This window comes from Hypanus sabinus, chromosome 3, assembly GCF_030144855.1.
Source record: "Hypanus sabinus isolate sHypSab1 chromosome 3, sHypSab1.hap1, whole genome shotgun sequence".
Lineage (NCBI taxonomy): Eukaryota > Metazoa > Chordata > Chondrichthyes > Myliobatiformes > Dasyatidae > Hypanus > Hypanus sabinus.
Window position 1 is genome coordinate 24,497,342 of NC_082708.1, and position 21,120 is coordinate 24,518,461.

Sequence of the window (21,120 nt, forward strand, 5' to 3'; positions counted from 1 at the left end):
GCCTGAAGATGGAGTTGAAAGGGAAAATAAATCAGCCATGATCAAATGGCAGAGCAGCTTCGATGACCAAAATGAGCAAGTTCTGCTCCTGTGTCTTATGGTCTTACCCTGGTAGAGAGTGGTCACAGAAGCATTGGGCCAAATGGCCTCCTCTTATACTGTAACCACCTGTTTTCCTTAAATTTGTGATATTAGACCATAAGACATAGAAGCTGATTAAGGCCATTTTGGCCCATTGATTCTGCTGCTCTGTTCTATCATGGTTGATTTATTATCTCTCTCAACTCCGTTCTCTTGCCTTTTCCCCATAACCTTTGACACTCTTACTAATTTGAGGCATCATACTAGCGAAGCAGTTACTGCAATGCTAGTACAGCTTGGAGCATTCCAGGGTTCAGAGTTCAATTCTGGCATCATCTGTAAGGAGTTTGTATGTTCTCCCCATGTGGGTTTCCTCTGAGTGCTCCGATTTCCTCCCACAGTCCAAAGGTATACCAGTTAGTAGTTTAATTGGTCATTCTGAATTGTCCTGTGATTAGGCTAGTGTTAAGTAGGTGGATTGCTGGGAGGTGTGGCTTGTTAGGCGGGAGGGCCTGTTTCAGTAAAATAAATAATTTTCATAGATGGTACTTAATCTTCATAAGTGCCTTGTGAGCAAACTAATGAGCAGGTCGGCTCGATTTGTAGTTCCTCACTGTGGTTTCAACTTTGGATCATTCTTCCACCTTCACATTGAACAGAAACGTGGAACTGGTAACTGAAATCAAGGCGGTGGCCAGCCGGAGCATTTGCAGAAATGGACTTTGAACTTCTCAGCAAAACTTCCAGCATCGGTGCAGAGAATGTTAAAGCTTATTGTTTCAAATGGAAACTGACGGAAGACCAAGCCAAGCCCCTAAAGTCATCTGCAAAGAAACTAGGAACTAACGACAAAACATTCAGTCTGAAAAAAGAAATTATAAATTTATAATGTACTGTTCTCCATCTTCAACCTTGACCACTCTTGACCAGTGCCATCAGAAAGGTCACTTTTCTTCTCAGCGTGTTCAGTGATCTGGTAGTGATGCGGTCACTCAAGTTGAGCGTGATGCTTTCTGAATAGATTGTCTATTGCTGGATCTTCAGGTGGCTGCAGAGGCCAATCCAGGATTCACACAAGTGGAGAATGCCTGTGCGTGACTTTGGTTAGCATGGGGAGGCTGACACACGGGCATCATGGCACTTGATAGATCGAGGTCAGGATCCAGTGGCATGGAATGCAAGACAACTGAGGACCTTTTACTGTTGTGGCCTGCCTCTGCCTTCACTGCCTTTGTGGTGACATCACTTCTGCCAGCTTCACTGTTGAATCTTGTTTGAATCTCCTCCTTCACCCTACAAAGAGCTAAGCACCATATGGTGCTTCAATTCGCCAATCGCACCAACAGGTCAACAGAGGACGCCATTTCCACGGCACTTCACTCTGCCCTGACCCACCTGGACAGCCCCAACTCTTACGTCAGAATGCTGTTCATTGACTTTAGTTCGGTATTCAATGCCGTAAACCCCTCCCCCAAGCTGATCGCCAAACTTCGCCAGCTTGGTATCAGCTTATCCCTCTGCAATTGGACCTTGGACTTTCTGACTAACAGACCCCAATCTGTTAAGTTGGACAACCTCTCCTCCTCCACTCTCACCCTGAACACCAGCGTGCCTCAAGGCTGTGTGCTGAGCCCTCTTCTGTACTCCTTTTTCACCTATGACTGCGTTCCTGAACTCCTCCATCCTGATCAAAAAGGCGCATCAGCGCCTTTATTTCCTGCAGAGCATCAAGAAAGCTCACCTTTGTCCCAGGATACTGACGGACTTTACTGCTGTACCATTGAGAGCCTACTCACCTACTGCATCTCAGTGTGGAATGGCAATTGTCCCTTATCGAATCACAAAGCACTCCAGTGGGTGGTGAAAACTGCCCAGTGGATTATCAGCACCCAATTGTCCACCATTGACAGCGCCTACCATAAACGCTGCCTGGGCAGGGCGAAAAGCATTATCAAGGATGCATCTCACCCTAACCATGGACTTTTTCCTCTCCTCCCATCCGGTAGGCGCTAAAGAAGCCTCCGGTCCCACACCTGCAGGCACAGGAAGAGCTTCTTCCCTGAGGCTGTGACCCTGCTGAACCTCACATCACAGTGCTAAGCAGTATTGCACCCATATTGTATTGTCTCAGTACTTTTATATTTGTGTGCTGTAGCACTTACTTCTTTTTTGCAGTTATTTTGTAAATAACACTATTGTTTGCATTTCTGGTTAGATGCTAACTGCATTTCATTGGCTTTGTATCTGTACTCGGCACAATGACAATAAAGTTGAATCTAATCTAATCTAATATGGCTCAACTCCAAACAGCAACATCATGATCTTCGGAGAAGCTAGTAGTCCTCCATAAAGTCAGTGCACCAAAATCCCAGTAACCTGTCACATTTGGGTCTTTGGTGGTGCTGGGCTGACAGACTTTCTGGGCTATTTAACTGATGTTTCAAGGGAGTGCAGAAAAGAGGGCCTCGGTGCATTTAAAGGAGCACGGGAAGCAGGGCCCTGGGAAATTTAAAAGGAATGCTCAGGAGCTAGATTGTCATAGTTCCAAATAACTGGATAGCAGCTTCTCAGAATTTTACTAAACATAGTTTAAACCAAAAACAGGTGTTTACACATGTTTTATGAGCACCAGTGTGGGGAAATTGGTGCAGATTTGGCATGTCACCTAAAACTTTGACTCACTTCTTTTGATGCACGGTGGAGGGTATCGTGACTGGATGCATTACAGCCTGGTATGAAAACACTAATGGCCAGGAATGGAAAAACCTGTAAAAAGTGTTGGGTACGGCCCAGTCCTTCCTAGAAAAGCCCTCCCTAACATTGAGCTTATCTACAAGGAGTGCTAACACAAGAAAGCAGTGTCCATCATCAAACAAGCTGCGATTTAGTCCATGTTCTCTTTTCACTGCTGCCATCAGAAAGGAGTGAATCTTTGGATTGCATATATGTTGACATATGCGTACCTTGATAATAAAATTACTTTGAAATCTTATTGAACATATTCACGATATAATTTCAAGTGACAGGGCACTATTTTGTCCTTTTGCATGCACTTCCCTTTGAAATCAACTTGATTGACTTTTTTCTTCTTTACATCCATTGTACGTGTGTTTAGGAGACTGAATTTGACCCGATGAAGTTTAACAGTGTTATCGAATGTGAAAAGCCAAACAACGATCTGAACAGATTTCAAGGTTACATGTAAGTAGTATCCAATTTCATATTTTTACCATTCTCATCTTTGGCTATCTCCTCCCATTGTTTGAGCCTGTGGCACAAATATTGATAAAGAACGTTTTACCTTCTCCACAAGCTTACCAATTCACTGCTCGAATATTGTGGAGCCAGCTACCTGTTGGATTTTATTGAATCCCTTATGACTCTAGTAACTGCCTGAGTGACTTCCACAGACTGATGTAGTCATGGTGCAAATTCCCTTGAAGAGATGCAGGTGGACTTTAAACTTGCACAGCTGACGTACAATACAAGGTGTGGTTCATGCAGCCTAGGCAGTGTAGTGGTGGTGGACAGATGACATAGAACAGTACAGCATAGATCCCTCTGTCTACTGCATTTGAATCAAACATCTTGGCAAAATTAACTCTATCTCTTCTGCCTGTAATTGATCCATATCGATCTATCCCCGCATATTCATGTGCTTATCTTACAGACTCTTAAATGCCACTGTCACATCTGCTTCTGGCAGCCTAATTCACACACCCACCTCCCCCATTGTGTGACAAAAGATTGTCGTGCACATCTCCTTTAAACTTTCTTTCTCTCAGCTTAAACATATGCACTTGACATGCCCCCCCTAATATGTGGCACTCATAAGTTTAATTTACGTGAACGTTGTACACAGAGCCCCCTCCCCAAAACCCCAACTGATCAGCCACAGGCAAATTATATTTCACTATCCCCATGTCTTTGCTGGTCTTATCCAGTTAAGCCTCACAGTTTCCAACCACACTTCTACTTTAGTGACGCTGTTATCCCCTGATCTCAGTTGGGAGAGGAGGTGGAAATTTGACGGTGGGAACCCCTTGAAGCCATTTCAGTTTCGAGAAACCTAATTAAGGGGAAAAACTGTATTTTTGAAACTATCTTTCTCACAGTTCTTAATCCTGTATAAAAGCATGGAATACCTGAAACACTTAGCAGGCCAGGCAACATCTGTGTGAAGAAAAATAGAGGTATAGAGCCATCCAGCCCTGTGGCCAAAGTGATCCATGCTGATGAATCCCATTTAACTAGTCCCATTTGCCCATGTTTGGCAACATCTAAAAGGCACTTGGACAAGTGTATTAGAGTGTATTATTTACATTATATATCTATTTTACACATGTATTGCTAATGCACTTGCTCAACCACTTCCCCTGGTATATACTGACCATTCACTGGAAGAGCCTTAGGTTCCTATTAAATCTCTCTCTTCTCACACCAAAACCAAGCCCTCTAGTTCTAGATTTCCCTAACCCATGGAAAAAGACTGCATTATCGTGATCTGTGCCCCTCATGATGTTATATACCTCTGACAGATCACCCGTCACTCTGCTGCACTCCAGTGAAAAATGTCCCAATTGCTCAATCTTTCCCCAAAACTCAGGTTCCTGAGTCCAGTTCCCTGACCTGAAATATTAATTCTTCTTCTTTTTCTTTTCACCAGTGCTGCCTGACCTGTTGAGTTTTGCCAGCGTTCTTCTTTGTTTAGGACATCTATATATATATTTTTGTTGGTCTGCAGCTCCTAATCGGTTATGCTTAGTCACACAAGATGGAGAGGTTGTCGTGTGTCTGTTATGTAGGGGAGCTCACTCAGTCAGCAGGATTGTAAGGACAGGCAACCTTGGGCTGTCAAAAGGCCAATATCATTGTATTTAACTCAAATTAATCTGACGTGTGTTTCATGTTTTGCTAAGAACAGATGCTGCTTTGGCTCCATTAGTGTGCAGGAGCCTGGTTACTTCAGAGTACAGGGTGTGCAACGTGCACAATGCTTGATCGCTGAGGTCCTAATGAGTTCTGCTTCCCTACATTAAAGCTTCTATATTTATTTTTCATTTGAAATTGTGCGCTGTGTAATTTTCATAAATGTATCAACATGTTTCATTTCCCATTCTGTTTATGCCGCAGCAAATTCAATGTGTTAATTAATAATATTGCCACATGTGCTTTAGTACCTATTATACTGAATTGCTAAGTATATGTTCCTAAATGACAGCGCCAGGGAATAACTTAACCCTGGAAACCTGAATTAGAATAGTAAATAGTAAGCCAGCCATTTAACTGTTTAGTAAAAAAACTTTGTCGATGTGTTGTGAGAGTGACCTCTATCTTCTGCCCTTTTCGGTAACAAGACATTGAAAGAGAAGAGATTATAATCCTGGATTTTTATGGCATGAAGTACTCATTGTATTGGAAGAAAAATATCAGTGATAATAATTTTTATACTGAAGCAGCTTCCAACATGCAGAAACTCCATATTAGAATGGATACCTCCACAAACAGAACATTTTTGTGTGGGTGTATTTCTAGGAAGAACAGTATCATTCTCCATGAAGAGATTTGGGCCATTGAGGTACTGATGAAGGGTCTCAGCCTGGAAAGTTGACAGTTAACTTCCTCCATAGATGCTGCCAGATCTGCAGAGTTCCAGAATCGGAATCAGGTTTAATATCATGTGTCGTGAAATTGGTGTTTTAGCTACAGCAGTATTGTACATCAAAATTGCAATGCATAATAATAATAAAACTGTGAATTACAATAAATGTATATAATAAAATAGTTAAATTAATAAGTAGTGCAAAAAAGAGTGAGGTCGTGTTCATAGGTTCAGTGTCCATTGAGAAATCAGATGGCAGCGGTTATGTATTGCATCTGATTTGATTAGGGAGCTTAAGATAAAAGAAGACTTAGGAGACAGTAATCATAATAGGATAGAGCTCTCCCTGCGGTTTGAAAGTGAGAAGCTAAAATTAGATGTATTAGTATTACAATAGGAAAAAAAGGGAATCAGAGAGAAACTTGCCTAAATTGATTGGAAAGGGACACTAGCAGGGATGATGGCAAAGCACCAATGGCTGGAGTTTCTGTGAGCAACTACTCTAAGAGCTTACCAAACTCCACTTTAAAACATACCCAATAATTTGACCTTCACAGCTGGTCTGTGGCATTGAACTCCACAGATTTGCCACCCACTAGCAAAAGAAATAACTCCTCATCTTTACTTTAAAGAGACATTGTTTTACTCTGCGCCCGTTGCTCCTAGACTCTCCCACTATTGGAAGCATCTTCTCCATGTCCTCTGGAGAATGGCCTTTTCTGTTTCCAATTAACTTCACCATTCAGTAACCATTCGAGAATTTTAACATCCTGAGCATAGAAGGACCCAGTTCTCCCTGAATATTATATTTCAAAAAGTTTTCAATCTAATCTTTCTTTGTCCAAAAGGTTTTATCATTTGACCCTCTCTCCTAAAAGTTGTGTCAGTAGTTGAATATTTTCTGTGGTTTTGGACTTGTTTTTCTTTCCTGTAGTAGCTGATATTTAAGCCTTTGATTCTCAGTGATAGAGGTGCACAGAAGATTTTGTGAGGTCCCGAGTGGTTTATGTTCTGGAGGCCATTTATATGGCCCATCTTGGACTTTCACCCATATCAGGTGAATTTCAAAAATTAAAAATTCAAAGATTGTGCAATTATGATTGTTTCTGGAACATAGCTTTGATTTTTGCTCTCTGATTATATCAGTTAGTGTCGTAAGATCTGCAAACTCAAACTTTATGCTGCAGTAAATTTACAATTAACCTTTTGGCAGGTGGATTACACTGGATCTTGCAATCACGTAGGTCACTCATTTGCATATTAGAGATAAATATTCCTCATCAAGCTGCTTTTTTAAATTTTTTATCCTGATGATATGTTTCTCATTTAACAGAACAATATTCCAACATTGATATTTAGTGGTTTTGGTCATGATGTTGTTTTACAACATGTGATATTTATTGCTGCTACTTCACCGCTCCATCACGCTATCATTTATTGGCCATTAGAAATCTCAGCCTGTGGTACAGAGAGACTACAGCATGCTGTGAGAGCCTATGGCTTTGTATATCTACACTAATCAAAGTTCCTTGAGACATTGAACAATATAGTTTGTATTGTGTCCTTGCATTCCCTCCCTGTCTTTGTACCGTGGGTGACCCCTTCTTTGGCATGTACTTGTGTCACGTTTAGGTGACAGTGCTTTCTGCTTTGTCTGGCTATTCTCCCAAAATGACATCACAGCCTTCTATGCCCGTTTTTCAACATAAATTAGTACGGCACGGAAACAAGCTTTCCGGCCCAAATGGCCAATACCGACCAAGCATCCTTCCTGCTCATCCCTGTTACCCGTGTTCAAACCATAACCCTCCAAGCCCCTCCCCTCCATATATCTATCCATATACCTCTTAAATGTTGCATGGTACCTGCCTCAACCATTGACCATTTCCTCTGACACTCATTCCAGGTACTTATGACCCTCAATGCTAAGAGGTTTCCTTGTAGGTCTCTTTTAAATCCTTCCCCTCTTGTATGTGTGTCCTCGAGCTCTGGACTCCCCAGTTCTGGGACAAAGATTATGACTATATACCTTGTCCATACTCCTTATGATTTTATAAACTTCTGTTAGGTCACCCTCGTTTTCCTGCGCTCCAGGGATGGATAAAGGGGATGCAGTGGATTTTGTATATTTGGACTTTCAGAAGGCCTTCGACAAGGTGCCACACACGAGGCTGCTTACCAAGTTAAGAGCCCATGGTATTACAGGAAAGTTACTAACATGGCTAGAGAATTGGCTGATTGGCAGGAAGCAGCGAGTGGGAATCAAAGGATCCTTTTCTAGTTTACTGCCAATGACTAGTGGTGTTGTGCAGGGGTTGGTGTTGGGACAGCTTCATTTTATGCTGTATATAACTGATTTAGATGATGAAATAGGTGGCTTTGTTGCCAAGTTTGCTGATGAGATGAAAATTGGTGGAGGGGCAGGTAGTGTTGAGGAAACAGGTAGAATGCAGAAAGACTTAGACAGATTAGGAGTATGGGCAAGATAGTGGCAAATGAAATTCAATGTTGGAGAATGCATGGTCACGCACTTTGGTAATAGAAGTAAATGTGTGGACTATTTTCTAAGCAGGGAGAATATCCAGGAATCTGAGATGCAAAGGGACTTGAGAGTCCTTGTGCAAAACACCCTAAAGGTTAACTTGCAGGTTGAGTCACTGGTGAGGAAGGCTAATGCCATGTTAGCATTCATTTCAAGAGGACTAGAATACAAGAGCAAGGCTGTGATGCTGAGGCTTTATAAGGCACTGGTGAGGCCTCACCTTGAATATTTTGAACAATTTTAGGCCCCTCATCTTAGAAAAGTTGTGCTAGCATTGGAGAGGGTCCAGAGGAGGTTCAGAAGGATGATTCCAGGAATAAAAGGGTTATCATACAAGGAAATTTGATGGCTCTGGGTCTGTACTCGCTGGAATTCAGAAGGATGAGGGGGGCTGTCATTGAAATCTTTCGAATGTTGAGAGGTCTAGACAGAGAGGATGTGGAAAGGATGTATCCCATGGTGGGAGAGTCTAGGACGGGAGGCTACAACTTCAGGATAGAGGGCGCCCTTTCAAAACAGAGATGCAGAGAAATTTCTGCAGTCAAAGGGTGGTGAATTTGTGGAATTTGTTGCCACGTGTAGTTGTGGAGGCCAGGTCATTGTGTGTATTTAAGGCAGAGATTGATGGGACATGGCATCAAAGATTAAGGAGAGAAGGTCGGAAACTGGGGTTGAGGATGAGATTTAAAAAATGGATTAGCCATGATTGAATGGTGGAGCAGAATCGATGGGCCAGACGGCCTAATTCTGCTCCTATGTTTTATGGTCTAATAAAGATCCAGTATGGCTAACCTCTCTCTATCTATCTCTTTTTTTTTGCCCTGCTGATTCTCCTTCTTAACCCTGGTCTTAAACATTTTATATTCATCGAGGGATTAATTCGTACCCAGCTGCCTAAAGTGATGTGTGCTCCCTTTCCTTACCTTACCTAAGACTCAATATCTCTCATCAACCAGGGTTTCCTGAATTTGGTATGTCGAGCAGTCCAAGGAGTACCACATGTTAAGTTAATTGATCTTTATAAATTGTCCCATGATTAGGCCTGGATTAAATTAGAGGATTGCTGGGTGGCATGGCCTATTCCATGCTGTATCTCAGTAATGTAATCTCAGTAATGTTGACAAATGTATACAGTATACTTGAAATCCTTACTCTTCACAGACGTCCAGAAAACAGAGAGAAAAACACAGAATGAATGACAAAAAAGTCCCTTCCTCCAATTTGTTCAAGCAAAGAGCATCAGTCCTCTGCACCACCCACTATGTGAGTAATAGCAAGCCCCCAAATACCATGATTTGTAGTCCATCAAAAACTACTGTTCATCCCAACACCCTGACATCTCAACAGGCCCTATCTCTCATTAATGAGGGAGAGGGAGATACACAGTGAGAGGGGAGACTGACAGCTCATTGTTTCGATGTTAACAATCTGCAGCGTCGCTTATTTCAAGTTCCCCTGGCTTGAGAATCGGCAAACCCTCTCTCACCATTGGTAGAGATTGCCTGAGTGCAGAGGCCTCCAACAGCTGCGGCCGCTGTCTAAATGTTTCGATCTCCCGTGACACTTCAGTTGGCGACACCGGCAAGGAATCGGATCGTCCTCAGAGCCACACCCCAAAGGCACTCATCTTCCAAGCCACGGCTAGACATCCTGAACCTCAGGCTGCTTGTTGAGTTCCGAAGCGTGAGAACGCACCATTTGTGAAATAAATAATAAATAATATGACCTCAGGGGTCTCGATGTCACACGACCCCTACATGGAGAATTGGGACAGTCATCAAAAACAGGAGCTACTAAAGGGTCTCGACTGTACTCTTTTCCATAGATGCTGCCTGACCTGCTGAGTTCCTCCAGCATTTTGTGTGTGTTGCTTGAGCTAGTTCATTTTCTTCATCATCCTCTCCTCTGGGAGATTTTGAAATGGGTTTCTTTTTAGTGGAGACTTGGGCGATTTGTAATAGTAAATTTTTTGACAATGACTGAATTGTAATGCTGGAAAGATTTGGATATTATATAGGCAACAACTGAAACTCAGATGAGTGTGTGGCCGTTACTGAATGATGAAATTAAATTAAAAGGTCATGTGCCTTTTTCTGAAAAACCTTCCTCATGCATCCCTTTGCGCATATCAGGCATGGATTGTTCATGAGAAGCAAGAACTGATGATTAATGGATGTTCACCCTATCAAACTGTAGACTCTTTAACTTACCTTCTCCATGGAGTTTATAGCACATTTATAGCTTGTTAAATGCATTCTGCAGTGTGATAAAATAGTGTTACTTGTAATCTGAGAGTTTAGGTGCCTCTTGCCAGTCATTAAGTGAGTTGTGAGTCACTACATCCATCTTCCACATTGCACAAATGGGAAGATATCCATCTTACTTTATGTTTATAGCTCAGCTCTTTAAAATTTATCAGTGTTTGCTGGTAATTCTGACCACTTCATACATTGAACCAATCTGCCTTTCTACGAAGTAATTGTCTTTATTTATGCTCCACCGTCGCAAACTTTATGTGAAATTCTATTGTGTTATATGATTACTATCTCCCTGGTGATCTTCCTACCATGCGATAATTAATTAATCCTGCCTCATTATCCATGACCAGATCTAAAGTGATCTGTTTTCTGCCTGGTCCCAGGATAGATCCCAGAGAGACTCCATGAACTCTTCTTTTGTGAATATGATTCTGGGTGAAGCTGGATTTGAGTGTCATGGGTGTACACACTCAGAGTATAAGTACCATGAAAAATAGCTCAGTACAATACAAACATGAGAGATATAAGTACAGAAACTGAAACCCGCATAACGTACACAACACAATGAAGACCATAAGACAGAAGTGGATGAAACATGACCTGCGTATTTTGTTGCTTGATGAGCAGAGAGGTTCAGTTTTCATTGAGAAGGTTGAAGGTTCAAGTCCAGCTTCAAAGCTTTAAAACGAGGTGTTGAACAAGATCATAGGTCCTAGGAGCAGAATTAGACCTTTCAGGTCTGCTCCGCTGTTCCATCGTGGTTGATTATTTATTCCTTTCAACCCCATTCTCCCCATAACCTTTGAGACCCCTACTAATCAAGAATGTATCAACCTGCACTTTAAATATAAGATCATAAGATATGGGAGCCGAAATAGGCCAATTGGCCCGTTGAGTCTTCTCCGCCATTTCATCACGGCTGATGCAATTTTCATCTCAGTTCTGATCTTATGCCTTCCCCCCGCCCCGTATCCTTTCATGCTCTGACCAATCAACTTCTGTCTTAAGTATACGTAAAGGCTTGACGTCCACAACCACCCTGGCAAAGAAATGCACAGATTCACCACTCTCTCCCTAAAGAAATTCCTCCTTATCTGCATTCTAAGAGGATCCCCCTCTATTCTAAGGCTGTGTCCTCTGGTCTTAGACTCTCCCAGCAAAGGAAACATCCACTCCATATCCACTCTCTCAAGGCCTTTCAACATTCGATAGGTTTCAATGAGGTCAGCCCTCATTCTTCTGAATTCCAATGAGTACAGGCCCAGACGCATCAATTGCTCTTCATGTGACAAACTGATCAATCCTGGAATCATTTTTGTGAACCTCCTCTCTATTTTCAGCACATCCTTTCTAAGATAAGGGGCCCAAAGCTGCTCAAAATACTCCAGGTGAGGCCACACTAGTGTTTTATAAAGTCTCCACATTACATCTGTGCTTTTATATTCTAGTCTCTTGAAATGAATGCTTACATCACATTTTTCTTCCTCACCACAGACTCAACCTGCAAATTAACCTTTTGGGAACCCTGCACAAGGACTCCCAAGTCCCTTTGCAGCTCAGTTTTTTGTATTTTCTCTCCATTTAGAAAATAATGAAACTTTTTGTTTCTTCTACCAAAGTGCATGACCATACAATTCCTGACACTGTATTCGATCTGCCCATTCTACTCATCTGTCGCAGTCCCCAATAACCTGGCCTTCGCAGCCATCTGTGGCAATCAGTTCCACAGATTCACCCCCCCTCTGGCTAAAGAAATTCCTCCTCATCTCTGTTTTAAACAGACGTTCTATTCTGAGGTTCTGTCCTCTGGTCCGAGGCTCTCCCACTATAAGAAACATCTTGCAGAAACAGAACAAAAGTAAACAAAAATAACATAATGACGTTGGTGCAAGTTGAGAGAAATACAGCCCAAGGTAGAATTTCAAGTCAGTTTAAGAATTTGGTAGCAAGTAGGGAAGAGGCTATTTTTGTTTTATCTAATATATGAAAATGAACGTCATCTACAATTATTTCTGCAACATTTTTACAGTTGTCCATTATCTCTTGATTTGTACTCTGTCCCACAGAGTAACTATTGTTATAAAGACTATTCCCACCATCAGAATATTTACCTCGCTATCTCTCATCACACAAACTGATTCTGCATCTTCAGAATCACTTTTCACAACTTCATTTGCCAATCAGAGCTGTTTCGCCTCCATTTCCTTTCTACCTCATTGCAATCACATATCTATTACGGCTATAAGATCATGATCAGCTGGTGATCTCAGTTCATTTATTCTTTTACAAATGCCACATGCGCTCAGATTAAAAAGCCTTTAAGTTTTGTGATTTTGCTTTTAATGCACTCCTTCCCCCCCCCCCCCCCACTCCCACCGCCCTGTACATTCTGTACCCTTCCGTCATTCTTTGATTAGGAAAAGGTCACCGCAAAAGAGTGTGAAAGTTCATTTCTAGGAGATGTGTGCCATAGCAGCATAGTGGTTAGTGCAATGCTATTACAGCTCAGGGCGTTGGAGTTGGGAGTCCAAACCCAGTGTCCTCTGTAAAGAGTCTCTGTTTGTCCTCCCGCTAGAATGTGCGGGATTTCTGAAGCTTCTCCGGTGTCCTCCCACAGGGCAAAGATGTACTGGGTATTGAATGGAATTGAATTGACTTTATTACTTACATCCTTTACATTAATAAAAGTCTATACATTATGTCGCCATCTAAATGTGCAATTTATAGTCATTTGTAATAAGTAGTATGCACAACAGGACAGTCAATATAGCAGAGAAATACAATTGTATCAGCATGAATTAATCAGTCTGATGGCCTGGTGGAAGAAGCCGTCCTGGAGCCTGTTGGTCCTGGCTTTTATCCTGCGGTACCATTTCCCGGATGGTACCAGCTGGAACAGTTTGTGGTTGGGGTGACTCGGGTCCCCAATGATCCTTTGGGTCCATTTTACGCACCTGTCTCTGTAAATGTCCAGGATAAGTGGGAAGTTCGCAACTACAGATGCGCTGGGCTGTCCGCATCACTCTCTGCAGGGCCCTGTGACCGAGGGAAGTACATTTCCCATACAGGCAGCAATACTGCCAGTCAGGATGCTCTCAGTTGTGCCCCTGTAGAAAGTCCTTAGGATTTGGGGACTCCATATCAAATTTCTTCAACCGTCTGAGATGAAAAAGGTGCCGTTATGCTTTTATCACCTCATAGCCGGTATGTACAGACCACGTGAGATCATCGGTGATATGGATGCCGAGGATCTCAAAGCTGTTCACCCTCTCAACCCCAGATCCATTGATGTCAGTAGGGGTTGGCCTGTCTCCTTTGGTTAATTGGGTATTGTAATTTGTCCTGTGATTAGGTTAGGGTTAAATCGGGGTTGTTGGGGTTGCTGGGTAGTGCAACTTGAAGGGTCAGAAGAGTCTATTCCATGTTGTATCTCTAAATAATATATTCATGATGTGACTAAATTGAAGTTGAAAAGATTTATTGCATTGCTGTCAGCTGAGAGTTTGAACGTTTACACCATTGTAAGTAACTTTGGGCCAATAATATCACGGGATTGTGGGAAGTTGTGAATCGTTTCTAACTCTTCCCCATTTGCAGATTGAGAGTATTAGGTTAAAACAATATGCTTAAAAGGGTTGACACAATAGCATAGCGGTTAGTGTAAAGCCATTACAGTGCCAGCGATGCAGGTTCAATTCCCGCCACTGTCTTTAAGGAGTTTGTATGTTCCTTCAAGTGCTCCAATTTCCTCCTACATTCCAAAAGAAATACACTTTAAAGGTTAATTGAGCAGTGGGTCTCTTTGGGCCAGAAGGGCCTGTTACTGTGCTGTACTTCTGAATAAATATTTTTTTAAAATGAAATCATGATAAGGCTTCTGAATGTGCATAACTTTGCTAAAAATAACTTTGCTTCCTTTTCTTTAAAAGTACTGGAGATGAATTCCTGTTCATCTCAAGCCAAAAGATCTTCTTGTTCACTTCATGCTAATTTAGAAAAACAGTTTAAAGATGTTCCATGTAATCTTTTCACAGCTACCTTCTGCACAGTCATTGTATAGTGAGATTTATACTAAAGAAGTTGAGTTACCTTGCATAATCTAAGTTGGCCATTCATTATGGGGCTCAGCACTGTGGATTTCTCATCTGCTGTGTGTCACAAAAGTAATGAATGCACAGAAGCCACTTAGCATCAGCTGAATCCAGCTCCCTGGTATCAGAAATTAGACTGCACAGATCTGAGAGAATGGAAAACAATGGAGTTAGACAGTAGAGAACCCGACCTTTTGGCTCATCATGTACTTGCATCAAGTATCTTCCAAAACTAATTCCATTTACCAGCACCTAGTCTGGAGCCTACTATTCTTCGACTGGCACATGAATGATAGACTAATGGAGGGCTTTGTAGGAGGGAAGGGTTAGATTGTTCTTGGAGTAGATGAAGAGGTCAGTCCGACATCGTGGTCTGAAGGGCCTATCGTTATCATCTTCATTATATGTCTTGTCATATGATGTAAGCCATGATTGTTCTTGGCAAATTTGCTACAGAAGAGGTTTGCAATTGCTTTCTTCTGGGCAGTGGCTTTACAAGATGGACGACCCCAGCCATTATCAATACTCTTCAGAGATTGTCTGCTTGTCATCAGTGGCCGCATAACCAGGACTTGTGATATGCACCAGCTAATCACATGACCATTCACCACCTGCTCCCATGGTTTCACATAACCCTGATTGGGGGGCAGGTGCTAAGCAGGTGTTACACCTTGCCCATGGGTGACCTGCAGGCTAGCAGAGGGAAGAAGCGCCTTACACCTCCTTTGGTAGAGATGTACCTCCGCCTCAACACCCAAAAGGGCCTGTACTATGCGGTAATGTTCTGTTCTATGCTGAATCCCTTGGCAATTGAAGCACTCCCCCAGATTTTGCTTCATGAAACTCTGTTTCAGTTTGTGGTTGTAGTGCTTGAGGGTGTGGTTAATTACTCATTGCTGACCATACAGTAATTAGGAAGTTCAGCAGAGCCTGTGTAGAGAAGCAAAGGTGAAGCAGGAACTGGTTTCGTTTTTCATCTGGTCAGAGACAAAGTTCATTGTCAATGTGTGATGGAACGCAAGCAGTAAACTTATTATGAAAGCATTTCCCAGTCAGGAAGTCATCCCAGTTTATTTACCAAACCCAGGATATTAGATTGTGGTAAGAGCAATTGCCTTTGAGTTTGACTGCATCACCCACAAGGATTGAAAGGCATATTATTGAGCTGTTTATTGTAGAATGAATTCTGAATTGGTGGCCTATCATGCAGTTAAAAGACATAAAACTGCAAAGCTATCATTGTTATTTCAGATCGTTTAAGACCAGTCATTTTAGAATCAGTTAACTGATTAGGTTTTATCGGATTGTACCGAATGGATATCCTTAGTAATCGGTTTATTACTGTCATGTGGGCTGAGGAGTAGCAAGTGGATTTTAATACAGATAAACATGAGGTGATGCATTTTGGAAGGTCAAATCAGAATTGGACTTATGAATGATAGAGCATGAGGAAGTGAAATGGAATAGAGGAACCTAGGTGTTCAAGAGCTTAGTTCATTGAAAGAGGTACCACAGAAGACAGGGTGGAGAAAAAGGCATTTCTGCATGTTGGCCTACATCACTCAGAGCACTGAATATAGGAGATGGGACATTATCTGGACAATGTTCAGTGTGTGTGCGTGTGCATGTGTGTGTGTGTGTGAGAGAGAGAGAGAGAGAGACAAAGGAATTTAAACTGCGCTCCACCTTGTTGGCACATTAAATATATTTTACGATCGTACACAATCACATTTTCTTTTCCGGTTTCTGATGTGGACGGTGTTGACAACATGGAGTTTGCGATGTTTTGTCCGCAGGTTTTAAGACTGGCTTATTTATACAGTTTTAATTGAAGAAATTATTGATTCGCTACATTGCATTCCAAAGCAGCAAAGGGCATGAAGAGCAGAAGAACAGCTACTTCATTTAAAGCAGAATGGCTTAGTGAAACAGTTGAAACTATTACACCAAACACTCATGAGGTCAGGAGCGTGCAGCCATGGGAAATATTTATGTACAATACAGAAACTGGTACAAACACCCTGGAGGAACTCAGCAGGTTGGGCGGCATCCGTGGAAACGAGCAGTCAACGTTTCGGGCTGAGACCCTTCGTCAGGACTGTTGACCTGTGTGTATTGTCGTGAAGCAAAAGTTGCTGGAGAATTTGCAAGTGGGAAGATGTGGCGTGAAAGTTGGAAATTTCACTTCTTAAAACATCATTAAGCAAGCAAATCACATTTGGACGATGTGCAAAAGCTCCGGTGAGAAAATCCTTCATTGCCACCACAGGCCTGCTATGTATGTTTTGTAAGAGTGCAGATGAACAAGAGCAAAAACGATCAAACCCAGAGGTGATCAAAATACTTATTGACAGTTATTTTATTTCTTTAAAACAATGAACAACAAACTGGACTTGGTAGTTTGGACTAGCTTTGGGTTTATTTCCACTTAAAAATTCAGTGTGCACATGTTATTGTCACTGGGTAAATAATTGCACAGCTCAAGATTTTTGCACACACTGGTCATTACAAATTAGAGGAAACATTTTACATGGTAGTTGTATAAGTCACTTGTGAGGACACATTTAAAGTAATGTTGTACATCTTCGGTCACCCTGTTATAGGGAAGATATGGTTGAAGTGGAAGGATGCAGAAAAGATTTACAAAGACATTGCTATGAGTTTTAGGGAGAAGTTGGCCAGACTAGATTTTTATTCCTCCAAATATAGACATTATAGAAGTGTTTTAAAATTGTGAAAGGTATGGATAAAGTGGATGGTAACATTTTTTCCCAAGGTTGACCAAAATTTGGGAGCATAGATTCCGGGTAAAAGGAGAAAGATTTAAAAGGGAGCTGAGAGGCATTTTTTCCAAACAGACGGTGGTGAATATATGAAATGAGCCACCAGAGAAAGTGGCTGAGGCAGGTACAATAGTGTCATTTAAAAGTACATGGTGGGGTGGGGCTTAGAGGGATATGGGCTGAATGCAGGAAATTGAAACTAACTGGGTGGCACTGTTGTTAGCATGGACTTGTTGGGCCAAGGACCCCCATCTTTTTTTCTCTAGTCCTGCTGAATGGCCCGAAACGTTGATTCTTTTCTGTAGATGCTGCCGGGCCTGCTGAGTTCCTCCAGCATTTTGTGTGAGATGCTTGGATTTCCAGCGTCTGCAGATTTACTCTTGTTTGTGACCTGCATCCATGATACATTGTTCTAATACTGTACTTACCAAGGTACAGTGAAAAGCTTTTGTTCGTATGCCATCCAGATCGATTATTTCATTCATAAGTACATCAAAGTAATAAAGAAGGAAAACAATAACAGAATTTATTGTGGAAGTTGCATAAAACAGTAAATCATTTACATATCTTAAAATAATTTGCAACTAGATGAAGCCCCTTATCCTTTTTATAGTTAATTATAAAACACATGAATCTTGGATGACTTCCTTGTTGTCGACATGCATCTGTATTATAAACAGGTATATGATTTAATTACATACACAGTCCTGGAAAAAGGTTTCCCAATTAAGCTAATGGTGTTTGATGAGAAGATGGGAGATTAAAATTAGATTATATTCGATCGGCTGCTAACAATTGTTCTTTGTAAATTCAGACTGGGCTTTGTGGTACTGAAATTCCAACTTCTCAGACCAATTACAGAGACTTTATTCTGCGGGGAAAATATTTTTAATTAAACTCTGTGCTAAGCAGCAAAACACCAGCTTGTACTTAAATCACACTATAAATGTGTGACTTAATATGTTATAGCACATAAAAAGAAATATCCAATTTAGTTTTTAGTTCTAGCTGGATGGGCAGACCGGTGCTAAAAACCAGGCAAGCAAGGTAACTTTAAAGGAACATTGTAATGGAAGAGATAAAGTTAGAGAGACAGATAGATTCATGGAGAGAACTTCAGATTTAGAACTAGGTAACTGAAGGCACAGATGCCACTTGTGGAACAATTAAAATCAGCAATACTCAAGAAGCCAGAAATAGAAACACACTAAAAATCTACTAGAGCTGCTTGGAGAATCAGTAAGAGGTGAGAGCATGGAGTATTTACATTCAGTGGCCACTTCATTTGGTACGTCCTGTACCTGTTCAATTGGCCACTGAGTGTATGTTCATGGTCTTCTGCTGCTGTAGAAGGATCAGCATGTTGTACATTCAGAGATGATCTTTGGCACACCACTGTTGTAATGTGTGGTAAATTGAGTTACTGCTGCCCTCCTGTCATCTTGAACCAGTCTGGCCATTTTCCTCTGACCTCTCCCATTGACAAGGCACTTTCACCCACTGAACTGCCACTCACTGGATTTTTTCTTCTGTTTCTTGCTCCATTCTCTGAAAACTCGAGAGACTTGAAAATCCCAGGAGATCAGCTGTTTCTGATATACCCAACCACTCCCTTTGGCACCAACAATCTTTCCACAGTCAAAGTCACTTGGATCACATTTCTTCCCCAGTTTGATGTTTGGTCTGAACAACTGAACCCCTTGACCATGCCTGCATGCGTTTATGCATTGAGCAGCTGCCACATGAGTGGCTGATTAGATATCTGCATTAATAAACAGGTGTACTGGTGTGCCTAATAAAGTGGCCGCTGAGTGTATATGCTTTGCATCAAAATGCTGGTTGATGACTCTCCCCTAAAAAGGCCTGGAGCATTTTGTTCATTTACGAGAACTCTGTAAGTGCAACCTGTTGAATTTTGCCCATGGAGACCATTCCTTTGCCAGTTACAGAACTGTGCAAAAGTCTTAGGCACCTAAGCCTTTTGCACAGTACTGTGTATTGGTTAAAAGAGGAAAGTGGATGGGAAACAGAAATAAGAGTACGTAGCTTTTTATTAGCTCAGTAGTATTAAGTGTAATTTAGTAACTGGAAAGACATAATATACAATACTGTGCAAAAGCTAGCTATATATGTGCCTAAGACTTTTGCACAGTACTTCAACGTTTACAATTAAATCTTAAACCGTTTCAGATGTTAAGCTTTTGTAAAATCTTACGTATCTTTGTGTAATGATGCATGTTGATCTCACCTCTAAGTATACATGTGAACTCTGAAATGTGATTCCATTGACTTTAGTGGACTGGCTGTGTAGAAACAGGTTTTAATGAGCATTTTTCTGCCTACCTAAACTCCATTTTATACTCCTTTGGTCCAGTCCAGTCTCATATAGAGTCTCGACACCTTGCATGCTCTCTTCAACAACGTTCATTTCCATGGCTCTGATCGCCTGATTTTCAAAGGTTCAAAGGTACATTTAATGTCAGAGAAATGTATTCAATATACATCCTGAAATGCTTTTTCTTTGCAATCGTCTACGAAAACAGAGGAGTGCCCCAAAGAATGAACGACAGTTAAATGTTAGAACCCCAAAGTACCCCCAGCTCCCCTTCCTCCCGCGTGTAAGCGGCAGCGAGCAGCAACCCCCCCCCCCCACTGGCAAAAACATAGCACACCCGCTACCAGCACTCAAGCGTGAGCAAAGCAGTAGCAGAGACACAGACTTGTGATTACCCCAAAGACGACATTGTTCACCCAATAATTCGACATGCTGCAGGCTCTCTCTCTCTCTCTCTCTCTCTCTCTCCTAATAAGGGAGAAAGAGGAGACTCCATTCCACTTTCCAACAAGCAGGAGAGATAACAAACAACTCGCTGGTTGACATTGTTCACCATGGATGTCCAGTCCATGTACATTTCTATCATCATCATCATTTTGTGCCATGTTGTATGACATGGCAATCATGATCTTCCATCTGTCTCTATTCATGACCCTGGCAACGTTTTCTACAGAAGTGGTTTGCCACAAGACAGGTGACCCCAGCCATTATTAATGCTCTTCAGAGATTGTCTGCCTGGTGTCAGTGGTCACATGCCCAGGGCTTGTGAAGTGCACCATCTGCTCATACAACCATCCATCACGGCTTCATATAACCTTGATCACAAGTGCCTTACATCTCCTTGGTAGAGACATGTCTCCACCCTCAGACACACTTCTGTACCCCATCATGAAGATGTTAAATCTCTCAAGACAGTCCTGATGAGGGTCTGAGCCTGAACTGTCGACTCTTTATTCCATTCCAGTGATGCTGCTTGATTTGCTGAGTTCCTCCAGCATTTTATGTGCGTGTTACTCTGGATTTCCAGCTTTTGTGCGATCTCTTGTTTTCAATGTGCAGTGACAAGACTGCCTCACGCACTTCGCTGGAATAGCACGTAATTTCTGCATGGGGTCTTCAGATATTTGGTGTGCGGAGAGGTATGGACTTTGCTTTATTATGTGTTGACAGCACATGGGAGGTACGGATATCGGCACACAAATGGAAAATTAAGGAATAGCTTTGCTGTGAATGTGAACTGCATAACCAAGTCATCATCCACACCGGAGATGCTGAACCAAACATCAAGTCATTTCAGATTGTTACTGAGTGGGTGACAAACTAATCATTACTCAGTCCAATAAGTTCAAAGGGTCAGCAACTAGTCATAATTACATATATGAAAACAGAGCTAGTAATGGGACTGAAAGAGCTTGTGCAGAAACAAAG

The 21,120-nt window shown here is 41.8% G+C and overlaps 1 protein-coding gene across 1 annotated transcript in view; it reads left to right on the plus strand.

Moving 5' to 3' along the window:
* Positions 1–21,120, plus strand: part of atp10a (ATPase phospholipid transporting 10A) — a 229,342-nt gene that overhangs the window by 97,754 nt on the left and 110,468 nt on the right. Inside the window, exon 3 of the mRNA XM_059963855.1 lies at positions 3,197–3,282. Coding sequence (XP_059819838.1) covers positions 3,197–3,282 — 86 coding nt within the window. The remainder of the gene's footprint in view (positions 1–3,196; positions 3,283–21,120) is intronic.